The sequence below is a fragment of the Haliaeetus albicilla genome, chromosome 4 (genome assembly GCF_947461875.1).
Source record: "Haliaeetus albicilla chromosome 4, bHalAlb1.1, whole genome shotgun sequence".
In the NCBI taxonomy this organism is placed as follows: domain Eukaryota; kingdom Metazoa; phylum Chordata; class Aves; order Accipitriformes; family Accipitridae; genus Haliaeetus; species Haliaeetus albicilla.
In genome coordinates, this window is record NC_091486.1 from 49,103,419 (window position 1) to 49,120,538 (window position 17,120).

Genomic DNA, 17,120 nt, shown 5'->3' on the forward strand with positions numbered 1-17,120 from the left:
TCCGCCCAGGTCTTATTGATCCAGCACCACAGACAGTGGCTGCAGCTTGAGTTGCCAAGTAGGGCAGATCAATAGAGACTTGGTATGGGATTTTTGGCAGCTGGGACATCCATTCGTCCCTCCTCCCCTCGCACCATCCCTCCAGGAAACGGCCAGCATCACAGTGGAAGCAGGTGGAGCAAAGCCCTGTCCTTATGCTTTCCTCTCACCTTGTCCTTCCCTGTCCTCCGTGCTGCAGCCACCAGGACTGGAGGCCTCTGCGGGAGCGCATGGCATGTGCGGAGCCGGAGTGGTCCCTTCCCCTACACTGGCTCCACCGGCCCCTCTCTGCCGCTTACCTTTTGCAATGGCCAAGTTCACCCTTTTGTATACTGAGGCAATCCTGTGGGTCATTCCAGCATCCCCGAGAGCAGGATTTGGCCTTGATTGTTTGCACAGCCTTTTTATTTAACAAGGGCTTCTTCCCTACCTGGATCCAAAGTAACTCCCCTCTGCCCTTCTTCCCTGCTGTGGCCATCAGTGCTGCTGTCGTCTTTCTGCAGATGGGGAAAGCAAGGCACGGTGACGTGAAGTGACTTCCTGAAGGCCAGAGAGGGAGTCAGTGCCAGAGTCGGGGTTAGGGGCCACGTTTCTGGCTGTCCTTCGCCAGCGCTCAGCCCGTTGGCTGTGGGCCTGGGACAGTGCTTCTTCCCCACTCACGAGGCTTCCTAAGGTGCCCCGTCTGTGTGGGTCCAAAACCTGTGGGCTAGTCTCCAGCATGAACTGGGGGAACTGGAGGCAGAGGGGAGCAGTGGGAAGGAGAAGGGTGCTGTGCAGGCAGCTTTCCCTGCTCCTTCGTGTCTGGAGAGAGTGGTTAGCTCTGCTGTAAGATGTCCTTAACCCTTGCCAACCCTCCTGGCTGCCGAATCTCTGACAGGTGCCGAGCGCCGCGCACAGTGAAGTTAATGAAATGAGTATTTCGGGGAGGGGGGGAGGGAGGCTCCGTATTGCACCCTGGGGCCCTGGGTTTATTAATGGTGACCTGCCATTAAAGACTAAAGTGCTAACCTGGTCATATTTAGCAGCTTTCAATGGTATCCCAGTGGCCTCTGCCTGCAATATCAACTCCTGCCTTCCCCCCGCAGCCCCAGGCCGGCAGGAGCTGACTCCAGAGTTTCTCTGCTACGATGAGTCTGGTGGGCAGCACTAAGAAGTCTCCGCGCTGCTGCTGCCAGACAGATTTCCACCCCCTCCTGCTGCTCTGAGCAGCTTCCCCCTCTTACTGCCGGGTCTTGCCAGGGAGCACTTGGAAAAGAGAACCAAATCCTGGCATCTTCATGATCTCCTTTACTCAGACAGAGCCTGGGGGTCACTAGGAGAGGGAGACGTGCCAGTACGAAGCTTGCAGGATTTGGCCATGGAGGAGAGGCAAACGCAGGCTCTGCAAAGTGCTTCCACAGAGCTCTCCGAGAAAGTGCTGGTAAATTATCCCTCTGAGGTGGCAGGCTGGGAAACGAGGCAGCAGCTCTGCCAGACCTGATTAAAACAGGACTTGAGGCTAACAGCTTCAGGTCAGAGCAGGAGGGCTACTCTCACTGCTACTGGCCCTCTTGCTTCCGTCCAAGAGGGACTTGGAAAACCCAAGCGTGGGGGGATGTCCCCCAGGGGACAACAGCGGTTGGATATTGCAGTGACAGGCACTTTAGAAAGATGCTGGGGGCTGCTGCTGCTGCTGGTCTAGGCAGCGATCAGTGTTAGCAGAAGAAAAAAAAGCCCCAGAGTCTCCTTGAAGCTAATTCTGCTCTTGATGCCTCCCCAGAAGCAAGATCCTGCTGTGCTCTGTGTGCCAACTGAGATTATTGCCTTCCCTGATCACTTCTTCCTGGATTAAAAACTCAGCACAGAGTATTTTGCCATGTGTTATTCCAGGATACCCGCTAGAAGCTCCACGTGGTGCAGACCCTGGCAGAGGGATGGGGGAATCACGGGGCATCTCCAACTTGGGCTGCTCCTGCTGCTCAAGACGGGAGGTGGGGATGCGCCTGCCCCCTCACGCCTCTGTTTTGCCCGGGGTGAAGGCGTGAAGAGCGAGGCCGTAAGGGATTTTCCTCTCTCCAGCAAGCCCTGTAAGCCACAGATCCCTTGTCCTCACAACCCTGCCCTTCATGTGGGCACGTTTGTCAGTGTGGGCTTCAGGCCATTCCCCAGCAGAGCCAGCGAGGGCAGGGGCCTTGTTCCAGCGGAGAGCTCCAGCCCTCACAGCCTCCCAACAGGACGAGTGCTGGTTTGGCAGCCAGGCTGGGGGCAATCCTCACTCTCTCGTTTGGCTCTGTGCCCCAGCTGATCCGGAGCCAGGTTTTGCTGTAATCCCTACATCCTGTTGCAGGTCCTTAATCAGCTGGAGCCAGCCTGGAAAAAAAACCAAAACCCAAACCCCAAACTGTTGTGGTTAAAGCTCCCCACTCCAGGGTGGTGGGGAGAAGTGTACAGCAGCCTTCCCGGTGAACAGGTGGGAGGCTGGAAGGGCTGGGAGAGATTGCAGCTCCCTTGTTAAGGGAGGAAGCAGAGAAGAGGGTAAGTGTGTGTTTCTGCTGGGGGTCTCAGCAGGACCCACTCGTTGGTGTTCCCCTGTAGAGGGGATGAGTCTGGCTTTGAGGCGTTGATTCCTCCTGTTCTCCCACCGCCAGCACAGCTAGGGATGCTGCCCCTTCAGCCCTCACTGGACAGGCTTGAAAACTCTCTGGGTTGTTGTTGAGTTGTTTTTTTTCCCGTTTAATGCATAGAATAACACTGATGGGTCTGAACAGCTCCAGCCAGGCGACGAGGGGAAAGAATAACAAGCTCCTGAATGTCAGGCGAAATTATGGGCCATTGCTATTTAGGGTGAGTCTGGTGGATTTAGGGCCTCTCTGTTCTATTGTCCCAGCTGCTCTGAGCATTGGAGCAGGCGAGACACAAGTCGGGAATTTTATTGCAGAGCATGTGCAGGGGAAGGCTGGTTCTGAGCGTTTCCGGAGTAGAACAGCAGGGTGGGGGATAGGGGACAGTTTCTGTTGGAAAGTTGGTGAGATGTGATACTGGGAGGAGGTAGGAGGCTGGAAGTCCTGGAGAAGTGGTCATCCAGCAGAGAAAAGAGCCTCTTTGCTTCCTGCTCTTTGTCAGGATTCAGCTCCAGGTGTTCATCAAACTCCCCAAGTCCGTGTAGCGTTGGTCTCCATCCGTCGGAGCTTAGCTTGTCCGGCTGCCGCTCTCTGCAGGAGCTTCCCTTGGCAGACCCTGTTGGTCTCCCTTCCGCATCTCGCAAGCATACGGCTGCTCAAGTGCCTCGTCTTCTCACCCATCTCTTGAGAAGCATTCATGGAGGTAGTCTGTATGAAAGACACTGCATAAACGTGTGTGTTGAATGGGGATTAGGAGTTTTGGTGCCTTCTCTTGGATTGCTTTTGGCTGGCGCTGGTGATGTAACCAGGGTTGGCACGGTGCTCGCACGGCCTGCCAGGTATTAGGGGGAAGGGCCCAGATGAACAGCAGAAGAGAACACAGAAAGGATGAAGAAAGTGTTGTGCAGCATGATAGAAGTGGGTCGTCCATGGGAAAGTGAAGTCTGCATGAGTCCTGAACAGGGTGTATCCTAAGCTTCCAGATTTTGGCAAATACATTATGTCCCATGCCAGGATGGGGAGGAGTTGCAGAGAGTAAGAAAGCCGTTCTTGCCTGGCTGTCTTCACAGGCGTGAGGCTCGGCAGGGTGAATTCTTTGCTTCTTTGGGGCTCTTTTTATTTGACCGGATTAAAAAGCCTATTTGAGTTTCTTAAACCATTTAATCTAAAATCCCCAGGTAGATGCGCCATTGGATTCAGTTTTAAGCTTATAAACAAAATAGGTCTGTGTTTGTCTCTTCTTCATTTTGTTCTAAAGAAGCAAGGGTTTGACCTGTCCTCCCTGGAGTCGGGGGGTAGCTGGGCTTCTTGTGCTTATGAATCCCCTTGAGCTTTCCAAAGGGTGGGAAGGTGCGGAGACCGGGGTGCTGGTGTGACCTTCCTGCAGCCCCAGGTTGGGTGTGCATGTGGCCTGGGCAGGTGGTGGGAGGAGGGAGCAGGGGCCAAGCTCTACCAGCCAGGTTAAATGACTGAATCGGTTCCCAGGGCTCAGTACCTACATGGAGTGCTGAGCATACGTAAAACCCCATTAAGACTATTGCTCTGCACATAGTGTGGGGAGATGGAAAAGGAGGAGACCATAGAAAATTGGAGAAAATGGGAGGAAACCATGCTGCAGTGTGAGCCACTGGAGCGGTCTGGGTAATTCTTTTCAGTTCCCACAGTCCTCTGAGAGGAGCTAGTTTTCCTCCTCCGCTCCCAGCGTGCCCAGCTCCTTCCAGGGTTTCCTCCTGCACCCGTCCTCTCCACCCGCTTGGGGTTCTTGTCTCCTTCCCAGCTCTGTATGGCTTTATTGCTGCCACTCCCTGCACTTCGGAGGAGGTTTTTCATGGACATGAGACCAGTTGGGACTGCTCTCAGATCAGCCCAAAATGGGACAGTTCATGATTTGTGTTTGCAGGAGGGAGGTGCTAATGATGCCTACAGGAGCTACAGGAATGTCACAGCTCCGTGGTCCACAGTGTCATGTTTCTGACAGCAGCTAGTGCCAGATGCTCTGAAGGAAGGTACCAAACCCCACAACAGGCAGATGTAAAATGATCTGCCCCTGTGTCCCCTCGATGTCCTTTCCATGTGTCCGGCAGAGACCAGCTCGAGTTAGTGATGCCCGCATGCCTGTGTGGGATGACGGTGGCAGCGCTGGGTCCAGCCCTCACGGGAGAGGTGTCCCTTCCAGATCCTGTCCCCAGTGCTAGCAGCCACAGCAGAAAGCTGAGCAGAAAGGAGGCTGTCTGCCATCCCAGCTCCTTCGTGCAGCCGCGGAAATGCTCATTCCAGCGCGGCCATAGGAAGGCCATGAGGGCAGGCTGTCCTTCTTGCCTCTTGCAGTCTTTGCTGTGAGCAGAGAGGCCTCCCATGTCCAGGGCTCTCAAGGAGATGCTTTATGAAAGAGAATGGTGGGAACAAGACTGTAGCCTTCTCCCCCTTCTCCCAAGGAACTGGAGACAGACAGAGGGACAGGCATCTGTCCGATGGCAGCTTGAATAGGAGGGAGCCCTCTTGGCTTTGCCGAGGGAGCCTCTTTCTATATGGAAATGAAGAATTTAGGCTAATGGAGCTCAACCATCTCTAATTTTGCGATGGCAGGAGGATTTTGATTGAAAGTAATTAAGCAAGCTAGCTGTAAAATTAATTAAAGCAAAAGGGGGGGATTTTTTTATTGGATTGGATAGCGATATAGCGGCTGTCAAATGGGGGACGGATGGGGGTGACCTGAATTCTCTGCCCTCCCTCCTCCCACTCGGGACGTTTATGTCACTTTAATCTCCTTACAGCGGCTGGTGTGCATTTGTTTGAAATAATCAAGGAAATATGGTCAGAAATTGTCAGCTTTCAGATCTAATTTACCTGACAGCCCTGCGCGGACCAGTAAGCCTCTGTGTGTGTGTGTGAGAGCGTGTGTGTGAGTGTGGTGTATGCGACTGTGTGGTCATGGAGGACTCCTTGTCTCCCTTCTCTCCCCTTTTTCTTCATTCTGTCTTCTCTTGATTCCTAGCAGAAATACTTCTGACACATCTGGGACCACCCAGCACCTTGCAGGAAAAAAGAAATAAGTTTGAGAATTTTCCTGTGGTCCCTTCTCCACCCCCACCTTTCCATCACTGCCTCCTCCCAGCCTGCTGCCTCATCCTTGCACCATAACCAGCTTTAGGGTTTAGGCAATATAGGATTAGGGGAGGTGGCTGTAATTCTTTATTCCAGATGGCTGGCAACTGCTAAACCCACTGTCACAAGTACCGAGTTATAAAAATACTTAAATTAGGCCCTTTGTTTCAGCCCGTGTCCCTGCCAAGCAGGTCTCCTGGTGTCCTGTCGGCAGCTCAGCTTGCACAGCACAGGTAGGGAACTCTGAGTCAAGACTATAATGATGCTGGGGAGAGGCTTCTCTGGACTTGCACCTATCTGGATTCCCTTGCTCAGCTCCATCTGCTTCTTTTTGCCTTTAGCACTTAAAGAGAGATCCTGCAGTAAGAAGAGCTAGGCATGACTTGGTGTACGTGTGTGCTCACTTAGCAGGTGAAGGTCCTGATCCAGGGACATACAAAGGCTGCAGCTCTCACACATCTTACTGGGGGGTGCACACTCTTGACAGAGATCCAGGTTCCCCCCTCTGGACCTAATCCTACAAGTACCCGGTGACCTGAGCTCAATGTACTGGAAACTGGGGAGGGAGGGCAACTGCTGTAGGGTCAGCCTTTCCTCAGAGCTGCCCTGGTGCCTCACATCTGTCTTGCTAGGTTGGCTCTTAGGGTTATTATTTATTATTTATTATTGTTCATTAAGTGCTGACAGAGTTGGGGCTTTTGTTTGTTTTGTTTGGGTCTCCATTTAGAGGCCTTTGCTGAGGCAGTCTTCAGTGCCAAGACCTCAGGCGCTTTTACAATTACAGCCCGTGATCCTATTGTATTGTTTATGTAATGACTCTCAATCCCAAGGGATTCTGCAGCCTTTCTTAGACCTGAGCACCCAGCACCTGGCAGAGAGAGTGCAGGGCAAGCGCTGGCCACTGGTGCCAAGGAAAATCTCTGGGCTTTACATGCTAGGGGATCATTAATACATAGACGGATCAGGCTGGACCTTGCTGCGAGGATCCACATGCAGGGAAGTTGATTAAGCTGCTTCAGAAGGAGCAGATGATTCATCCCTGCCACGGTCTGTGTGGTTGCAGAGCATCTTGGTGGCTCAGACCTGATGCTCTGGCTGTTGGGTGTCTGCAGCCCACCAGTCTGTCTCCGAGACAGTGAGCTGAGTGACTGGTCTTTGTGGGCCAGCTTATGTGACCAGTCCCCTGAGTGTCCCAGAGCACCCCAAGTCATCTCAGCAGTGGGATTGAAACTTTTACCCTGTTAAATAGATGTGTGGAGAGCACCTCACCAGCTCTGTAACCTGCTGGACATGGGTAGGACATGGTCTAGTCCATGACTAGCCACGTGCAGCTGTGCTGAGGTGGGTGATGAGCTCATCACCATGATTCCCGGGTTTATTTCCAGCTTTGCAACTGATTCGCTTTGTATCTGTAGCCATGCGAATGCATAGCTTTGTGCCAGTGCTTCCTCATCAGTATAATGGGTATAATTAGGCTTCCCTGATAGAAGATAGTGCCGAACGCTTAGTGTGCTGGAAGATTTTTTTTCTTTTGTTTAAAAGTCCTTTCCAAAAAAAGGAGGTAAGACCTGACTTTAGGGTGCTGGTTCCCATATCGTATTTCACATATATGTGGATTAAAATCTCTGACAATATCAAATGCTTTCCTTGTGGGATAGGTCTGCTGTGAAGCGTTGGCTTCCCATAAACCTAGCAGAAGCCGAGTTAGGTGAAGACTAAGTGCTTCTAAGCGCTCAGTCTCCTCTGTATTCAGCAAAATACTGCAGGATGTGGCACTGCTGATCTTCTGTGTTAATTACAACTATAACAGAATGTAATATCAAGAATAGTCTAAATAATTTCATGGCCTGTTAACCAAAAGAGAGGTTGAGTTCTGGGATGTGGACCAGGCTACCACTGATAATGGTATCTAAAGTCAGTGGTGTCTAGAAGAAGGGTCATACTGTGCTGGCTGCTCCTATTTCCTTCTGTAGATTGCAAGACCAGGTGATTAAGAGTGCATTAGATAATTTTCTAACATTCCCTACAGGCAGTTACTGGCATTGCTGTAGAGGCATCCTGAACGACGTGTTGGAAAAGGAAGTGCAAAGGACAGTCTTTCTGCATTGTGAAAATGTTTGAGACCCCCATGCAAAGCTGTGCTCTGTTCTGACTCCAAGTCTCCTCAGACATGGCCGAGGAAAATGCATGTGAGTGCTGACCTGGGGGCACCTTCTGTTGTTCTGTTTGCACCTACTTGTACCTGTTCAACACATCTCCCCTCTCAAGCACTGCCACTCTCACTGCAATTGAGTCTGCAGACCCTGACTCCAGCACAGCCAGGAGCTGGAAAACATCCTGTAGCTGGGTGAATGGGATGAAAAGTTCAGATTTGAGTGGCGTGTCTTTTTCTCTCAGTTTGATGTGAGTGGCAGTGGAAAGGCATAAGCTCAGTTCTCCTGTCACTGATGTGGTGTCAACTGGGAAAATCATTCTTCTGAGCTTAGCAGAGTGACATTAGCATAAGAGCAGTCAGAGAGGGATCGAGCCTAGCAGGTCTGGAAGAGGAGAGCTGAGGCACTGGGCTGAGAGTGTCTGCAATATTTGGCATGTTGATTTTGCTTGCTTGTGCTCAGGACTAGATAGAGATGAGCCACTCATCCTCAGTCTGTGGGGCAGGAGAGTCTTTCAGAAAGCAGACTGGCAGCTCAGCTCACATCAGTTCAGAGAAACCTTGGGAATGTGCGAGGAGATCTCCAGGAGTGAGACGTGGCAGAGACACCTGTATCTGCCTTTCCTGGGGAGGCAGTTCAGGCTGTGGTGCTGCTGACTCATGTAGCATCTTGCTCCAGCACTGAATTCTGCCTGCTGTTCTTGTACATCCAGCTGGCTTGGGGCAGCAAATGGAAGAAAAAGCCAGAGCCAGTGGCTCAGCTGATTAGGGGGTTTCAGGCAGAGCTTGCCCTGCCTGACTTGCAATGGATTTGGGGGCTTTCTGTAGAAACTGAGGGCAAGGGCAAATCTGAACAAGCCAGTTACTCTTATTTTCCCATGGAGGCAGAAAAGCTACCGAGAACATAAAAATGTTGCAATAGAAGGTTTTGGGGATAAGAGGGCATAGTGTTGCTGGCCAAACAAGACTGTGTTTGATGATAGATCTTATCTTACTGTCTTATCTTATGCCACTTACCTCCCTGGCAGTGGGATCCAGGGACCTCATGAGGATTCAGGACAGGCTTTTGTGAAGACATCCTGAGCAGTGAAGCAGGGTGCTGAGTGGGGCGCAGGGCAGTGAGGGAGGCATGGAAAGCCGTGTGTCACACTTGCAGCTCATCTGCTGGAGCCCGGTTAAAACACAGGTGTAAGGGAAAAGGGCATCAGTATGTCTCCCACTCACTCTCTCCCTTCCCCCTTCCTTCCATCTCACATCCTTCCTGGAGCACCATGCAAGTTTATCAGTTTACACCAGAATGCAGTAAAATCACTGAGGTTGCCAAGGTCTTGTTTTCATTAATTCTGAACCCTGATATGCCAGCCCCCGGCTCTGGCACTCATTTGCAGGGCTGTTGCTGCTAGTGCAGGCTCACCTCATGGCTTATTAAACCAGCACCTTTGACACCTAGGCTGAATTCATAGAATCGTAGCATCGGTAAGGTTGGGAAAGACCTTTAAGATCATCAAGTCCAACTATTAACCTAGCACTGCCAAGTCCACCACTAAACCACGTCCCTAAACACCACATCTTACACATCTTTGAAATACCTCCAGGGATGGTGACTCCACCACTTCCCTGGGCAGCCTGTTCCAATGCTTGAAAACCCTTTCGGTGAAGAAATTTTTCCTAATACCCAATCTAAACCTCTCCTGGTGCAACTTGAGGCCATTTCCTCTTGTCCTGTCGCTTGTTGCTTGGGAGAAGAGACTGATCCCCACCTCGCTACAACCTCCTTTCGGGTAGTTGTAGAGCTAAACAACCCCAGTTCCCTCAGCCGCTCCTCATAAGACTTGTGCTCTAGGCCCTTCACCAGCTTCATTGCCCTTCTTTGGACATGCTCCAGCACCTCAATGGCTTTCTCATGTTCGGTTTTGGGACCCTCGCTACACTATTCAAGGTGCGACCTCACCAGTGCTGAGTACAGGGGGACAATCACTTCCTTAGTCCTGCTGGTCACACAATTTCTGATACAAGCCAGGATGCTATTGGCTTTCTTGGCCACCTGGGCACACTGCTGGCTCAGACTTCAGATTTGTAACAGCTGATTCCCCCATGTCCCATGCTCCTCCAGTGGCTAGAAAACAGCTTATTAAAAATCACCATTGGTAATTGCCTGGGAAGTCACATTTTTAACACTTTCCTTCGGTTCTTGGGAGTTGAGCTCTCTCCTTTCCCAGACTATGGAGTAAATCATGACTATCCCTGCTATTTACTCTAGACTACAGAGGACTTGAAAATGTTCCTGTAGGGCCGGTCTGCCCTCAGGAAAGCCAGTGGATCCCAGTCACAGTTGTCTTTTGGTGGAAGGAGTTCTGCATGAGGCTGAGGATTATCGATTCAAAGGCAGTGATTCCCCATCCTGGGGCAGGAGCTGCCAGCAGGGAGCCAGCAGCTGCAGTGTCTGCAGGGACCCTTGACCCACCGCTGCTCTGCGCTTTCACTGTCCCCAAATCCCTTTCCTCCGCGGTGTCTGGAGGTGGCTTCTCCTCCTGGCCTTGGTGGAACAGCAGATGGAGAGAGCGAAGGCTGGGAAATGGGTTGCTCAGTGAGTGAGGACTCAGGGACTTGGTGGTGTTTGTTGGTGGGAGGGCAGGAGCAGCAGAGTAGCCAGGATCCCTCGTCAGCGTTTGTGTCTTTTTTCATGTTGGTGGATATTTGCCAGTAAGTGATAGTGTTGAGCTGGATACCACTGAGCTGCTGGAAGTAGAATGAGACCTGTTGACTTTGAGAAGCTTGAAATGTGTCTTTGCCCTGCAGTGCCAATATAGCAGCTGCAGAAACAAGCTCATTAGTTCACCGTTGAGAAAGCAGAAGACAGAGTCCCCCTTACTAGCAAGGGAACTGAAGAGGAGGAATCAACTTCATGGACTGCTCTAAAGCTAAGCCTGTGGCATTTGGAGTACATTGTCATTGCAGAATGAATTTACAGGACCAGTGCATGACTGTGAGCTGGCAGGTTAGCCTCCTGGAGGTGTGAGCAGGCACGCCGGGTCCGAGTGTCCTCACCTGGATGACTTGTACTGGTGCAATACTGGGACTTCTCGGGGCATCTCCTGTGGTTGTTCGCAGAGCTGCCACAGGCTCCGTCAGCAGCAGAGTCTGGGAGAATTTTCCTCCTCCTGCACCCAAGCAGAGGAGGGAAGGGAGGCTGTAGGCAGACTGGGAGCAGCTGGTTCTACAGTCTCCACGTGCATCCTCGCAGCAGTGGGGCAGCTCCCCAGCCTGGGTGAGAGCCACGCCGCTGCCTGGCTGGGCTGGCTGGCTTGGGGTGCAGAGTACCAGACTTGGGGGAGGGCTTTGTGGGAGAGGGCTCAAGGCAGCACTCCCTGAGTTCACTCTGCACAGGAGATCCACCCTTATGGAGCTGTCTTTTTATTTGCAAACTGAGCAGTTGTATTGGAAGAGATTTAGCAAACATGGGACTGCACAATGCTATGTGTACTGAGTCACACATCAGGGCTAGAGCCAACTAGCACTGTGAGCTACTGAGGCAAACATTTGAGAATAGTTACAATAGGCACCAAAAATATCTTCAAATGAGATCTTTCTGCATTGCTGCATGTTGGGTAACAGGGAGGGCTGACAACCTAAGCTTAAATTCTACCCACATGCTCTGGAGCTCATCCTGGGCAAGGCAGGCAACTGGGATGGGAACAAAACAGAAGAAAAGCAGTTTTGCTCCTATAAAGGGAACCCTGATTATCCCATTTCACATAGGTTGAAAAAGTTCTGCTCTGGTGGGAGAGACGGGGTTGTGGTCCTGCATAGCGAATTAGGCTCTAGTGTTTGGCCCTGTGGTCCTGGCTCTGACTGCATTTCAGGAGGGAATGACTCCAGAATTACTAATACCCTGTTGGATCTGCAGCTCAGAGCTCCCCACACCTGCACAGGGCCAGGGCAGGATTGGTCCCTACAAGATGCCTTCTCCTGTTTGGTTTTAAAGCTCCCAAGCAAGGGGGCTGCTCTTTGGGTCTCTTGTAGAAGCTCTCCCTGTTGCAAGAGTTTCTCAGGGGTTTGCTCTGTTGTTGCTGTTTCCTCTCCGCCAGTCTCCTTTAAAGTAAAGGAGCTACTTCCCCAAAGCCCAGGTCTGGTTTTAGAGACAAAATTCCCCAAACTCAGATTTTGGGGGCTTGTCCAGGCCATCTCAATAGAATGGAACAGGCACCAGAGGCTCTTGGTGCTGTCTGGCATGTACTCGCGCAGACTGAGTGCAGGGCTGGTAGCGAGCACTGAATCCGACTCAGTGTCCTGCCAAGTGACCCTTCAGCATCTTTTCCCCAGTTGCACCATACCATTCCCTCGCATCCTGCTGTCTGCTGTTCTCCGCACCCTCGTGCTGGGGCTGGGATCGCACCTTGGCCTCGCCGCAGCCCCTTCCTGGCTTCGAGCACACGATCTCTCCCACTGGTTTTGCAGCCGTTTTTTCTGCCAGCACAGGGCACTGAAAAGTGCTGGCACTGCCAAAAACCCTGTGTGCACTACGACTCCCCAAACATCCCTTTATTTTTATTGTTCTGTTAATTACTGTTTAAACTTTAATAAGTCACTTCGTCAGGAGGGGGGACCTGCAGTGAGGTTTCTGTGCAAACACTGGGCCCGGCAGTGACTCTAGTGTAACATAACCCTTTATACAATGTGGGAATGTTTAGACTGTAACAGAAACTTGTTATTTTAATGACAGTTAAAGGGGGAAAAAAAAGAAAGAAGCGAATGAAAAAGGGAAGCAAGTTTGTTGGGGAAATGGCTCATCTCAATCTCTCTGTCTGGCCTCTCTTCTCTTGGCTTTAATGATAGCTGGATAAGGAGGCTTTATGGCTTCTGTTGAAGCAAGTCTTGTTCCCAGAGATGCCCTATACAAGGCAGTATGTGGTCCCCTCTGTTCTGCGGGGTAAGGCTAACAGTGGAGAGATGCTGATGGAAGCAACATGGCTTGATTTTGCTCAGAGGCAGCAGCAGATGCGTAAAGCCAATTTGAGCTCAGTCTAATTATTCTGACCCACACAAGAGACTTTCCCCATCTATTCAGAGCTTCTTCCACTGTTCAGGTTTTTTAAGTAGCTGTGCTGAAACAGATGCTGGCATGCCATAGGTAAGAGAGTCCAACATCTCGTGGAAAAATGGACCTTGAAGCTAGAAAATGCTGCCTTATTTTGACTGGTCACCACTCAAAAGGAGGAACTATTATGGACACCTGAGAGAGGGAAAGGGGGAGAGAGAGAAAACCTGGCTCATAGTCTTGGCAGTGGGAGGACAGAGGGTTCACAGGCGTCCTCGATTTTGGATTGTGACTGTTGACATCTGTATCGCTTCGAGGTAGCAAAGGGGGCCTGTGCAGTGGCTGATGTCCCTGCATAAAAGCACTGAAGTCACCTCCAGGTTTGGCTTGGTTATATTTAGCACTCACTATAGACAAGACCATATAGAGTGATATATATGATCTGAAAACCTTCAACTCCTGCTGACCTCTCTGCTGCTACAGTGAAATCCCCCAAATCTGTACAGCTGGGTGAGGAGTGACGCAAGACCGGGAGAAGGGAGAGCTCCCACCTTCTCCCTGACAGGTTTCATGTTTCCCCCTCCTCTGGGTCACTGGTCCCTGGGGGTGCTGGTCCTTGGGCAGCACAGCTTTCTCTCCCAGCTGTGGGTGGTAGCCCACAGGGACTGAGGGAAGAGAGGTGCGAGGAGGGTATGGGGGTGCAGACTGGGGCACAAGAGGTTTGGGAGACGTTGGGAAGGAGGAAGCTGGGATGGTGTTGGGAACTTGAGGAAGGAAGAGGGGAGAGGAGGAGCACACTAAGGCTGAGGCTGGCAGCTGGGAGGGGAAGGGGGACACAAAGGGCAAAACTTTGGAGGGGAGGGGAGGTTAGGAGGATGAGGGCTGTAAGGAGCACTTTGCTGGAAGCAGAGCCTTTCATAGCATCAAGAACCTTCCTCAGGTGCCAGCTCATTGCCAGGAGTCCTGTTCCTCTGTGCAGGGACCCTCTCTCTTCTTTGCTGAGTTTCTGACGGAAACAGGAGCCCTGGGGACTTGTACTCTGTAAAGCTTTTTGGTGAGGGTGAATGTAGGGTGGAGTGGGAGGGGATGAAATCATGGCCCTCCGGGGGACTGTGTTTTCCCAAGTGGGTGAGCGTGCAGGGAGCAGGCCAAAACGGTTCACGCTTTCCTCGCCCGCTGCTGGGGTTGTGATTGTTATTGATTGGGTTTGCTGTTCTCGGCACTTTGTGTTTTTCCAGCTGAGCATTGGCTGTCCCTTGAATTTTTTTTTTCTTTTTTTTTTTAACCTCTGCTTTAGTTCAAATACCCACAAACATTGCATATGGGGCAGGTGTGTGCACAGCTCTGTGCTGGCCAGCACTGTGCGGCTGGGGTGAGCCTGCACCAGGGCTGCACGTGGTTGGGAGCACGCAGGGGTCTGTGTAAGGTAGCAGTAAGCCTGCTGTCAGTAGGATTAAATTCATAGGTCTGTGTTATCTCTGGAAGTGTGTCATACAAAAAGGTAAAGAAATCTACTCTTGTAGAAAAAACAGTGTCAGGGCTTCATGTTGAAGCAAATAATAGGAACATGCAGAGGGACTTCCCACACTTGGGCATGTATAATGTATATCTGGCTCAGGGTGCATAAGCTTCAACCCCAAAGACAGAGGGCCAAGGGAACTGCTACCTGGAGAAATAGTTTTGTTTCATTTCCAGCGTGTGGTCGTGACTTTCAGACCCTGCTGAAGCCCCCTCGTATTGGCCTGCTCTCACTCCAGCCGTGTGCTCGCGTCCCTCCTCCGCAGAGCTGTGCCTGCTCACGGGGCCAGTGGCAGGAGCCATCCCTTTAGGAATGGCATTTTCCAGGTTCCTGTGTGAGGCTGAACATGTCCCAGCTGCAAAAATAACTAGCCTGTATACCCTGTGGAAACAGGAGCAGCAGCGACACATCTGTCTGGTCTGGGCAGAGCCAGCTTGTAACTAATGCCCCAAAGGGGCATCGAGCGGCTGCAAGCTACTTGTCAGTGTGCGGAAACCCAAAATAGAGACCTTTGGGGAGGACTAGCCCGTCGGAGGGGCGAAGCTCTGCAGTGGGCAGAGCAACAGATACCTCTGGGCCTCTTGTAGGACCGGTGGGTTCCAGCAAGACATTAATATTGACTGGCTTCTCTGGCCCAGCTGCGGGGCGTGCAGGCTGCTGGCAGGGCCGAGGCGAGGGGCCGAGGCTGGCACTGCTGGGCACCAGCGTCCCCGAGAGCAGCCCCAGCCTCTTCCCCCCGGCCCCTGCTCCTGCCTCCCCCATGGCCGGTGGGGTCACTTTGGTTGGAGAGCGCAAGCTGAGCTCAAGGATAGAGCCCCCTGGACGGAGCCAAGGAGCCGCTGTATAAAAAACGCTGAGGTTTTCCTTTTCTGTACAGCGCGTTTCCCTAAATTGCCTTTGACTGTGTGCATCGCTAATGAAAGTTTATGCCCTTGTTAGAAGGACAGGCAGGTCCGTTCCAGTTAGGGCTGGGTCTATCCTTCTGCCAACTGCCCTCCCCAGCACACACGCACACACTCTCGCTCGCTTGCTCGCTCTCCCCGGTGAATAAGTGGAGGCTGTTATAAAAAAAAAAAAAAAAAAAAAAAAAAAAAAAGAGGAGGGGAAAAAAATTTCCATATTTGTGTAAGTTGCTTTAAAAGCATTTTATCATGTCATAAAAAAAAGGAAAGTACTCTCGGAAATTGATCCTGCACACGAGCCCATTGGACAGAAGGACGTCGGGATGTTAATGGCTATTTTGCTCCAGGGTGGCTTATTAAAAAATTTATACATAAATGCTTAAAATTGCATAAATTATTTAAAAAAAAAACATAGTAAGCAATTTCCAATCCCGATCCACTTTTCCTTTTTCTTTCCCTCGTCATCCTTTTCTTCCCTTCTTTCTTACAAAAAAAAAAATTCCTTCCCCCTCTTCTCACCCTTGTCCCCTCCCTGTCTGAAAATGTGATGCGTCCAAAATTGTACATGTATGTGTGTAAAATAAATATGATTTTAAATGTGACCCGCCACTGGCCAGTGGAGCTAGCTGTGAGGGGGAAATAAAAAAAAAAAAAGAGGGGAGAAGAAAAAAGAAAAGAAAGAAAGAAGTTTGGATATGATGAGTGTTTCTCGCAGGCGTGGAATGTCACCCACATATCCTGGAGATTGTACTGGGGAGGTTTATGATGGTTTCCCATTGATTTGTTTCCCCGACGCAGCTGCCGACCTCTATTGAGGGACAAACATAATCAGCACTGACGCAAATTAGATGGTTATTCGTTTTGAAAATTGACAGAAAAACAATAAAAAAGATGAAATGCTCCCAAATCAATAGATATAATGAAATTCAAATAATCCGAGAGATGAGGTCTCCATGGCAACTGATAATGTGGAAAAGAAAACAATTTAATAAAGGACAGACACACTTTGAAAACAGATTGGGCAAAGGGAAGGCGGGGGGGCGAGGGAGCAAGGGGGGCCGTGGGTTGGGTGGTGGTGGGAGGGGGCAGCGGGAGGAGGTGGTGGTGGGGAGCCGGAGCCGGCTGCCTCTCCGGTTGGTTAGCGGTGCTGTAGTGAAGGATCACTGTCCATCCCAAGGACGCTTGCCATAATTAAGAGAGGCTTTCGGTCCAGAAAGTGCAGATTCAGGTTTTAATACACAAAATTATTTCAGGAGCACTGAATCGGAAAGTCGTTTGTTATGACCTTCCTGAGAGGCCTGGAGCAGGGCATGTTGGAGGCGCGGCGGCTGAGCCAGCTGAGTTATGGCATATTTGTGTTTTTATAGTGCGGAGGGGAGGGGGGAAGGGGGGAAGAAGGTTAAACAGTATTTACAGCTCAGTTGTTTTCAGAAAGGAAAGAGAAATAGAGTTCATGAAAAGATGCGAGTGGAAGAGAGAGAGAGAGGGAGAGGGAGAGATCCCCTGCCCGGCACACACACTCCGCTGGGACGCCAGCTCCAATGAGACACTCACCGATGCTCTTTTTGCCTTAAGGTGTGAGGTGCAGATGGGCTGGGGGTAAAGAGGGGCTCTTTGGTGGGATGGGGAGTGTGTCTGTCCCTGCTGCCGAGTCTGTCTGCAGGGTCCGGCTGGGAGCCCACTGTCTTCTCACTCCAAGCTGCAGAATAAACCGCTCCTGGCATGCGGGCTTGTGCTGAAAGCGTGCGTGCGTGCGAGTGTGTCT

General features: G+C 51.2%; 1 protein-coding gene across 10 annotated transcripts in view; it reads left to right on the forward strand.

Moving 5' to 3' along the window:
• CASZ1 (castor zinc finger 1) overlaps nucleotides 1-17,120 on the forward strand; it is a 212,326-nt gene that overhangs the window by 130,811 nt on the left and 64,395 nt on the right. Inside the window, exon 2 of one of the 10 annotated variants that reach the window (XM_069782507.1) lies at nucleotides 7,774-7,933. The exons of the other annotated variants lie outside the window; for them this stretch is intronic. Coding sequence (XP_069638608.1) covers nucleotides 7,915-7,933 — 19 coding nt within the window. The 5' untranslated portion in view covers nucleotides 7,774-7,914. The remainder of the gene's footprint in view (nucleotides 1-7,773; nucleotides 7,934-17,120) is intronic. 10 annotated transcript variants of the gene reach the window in all.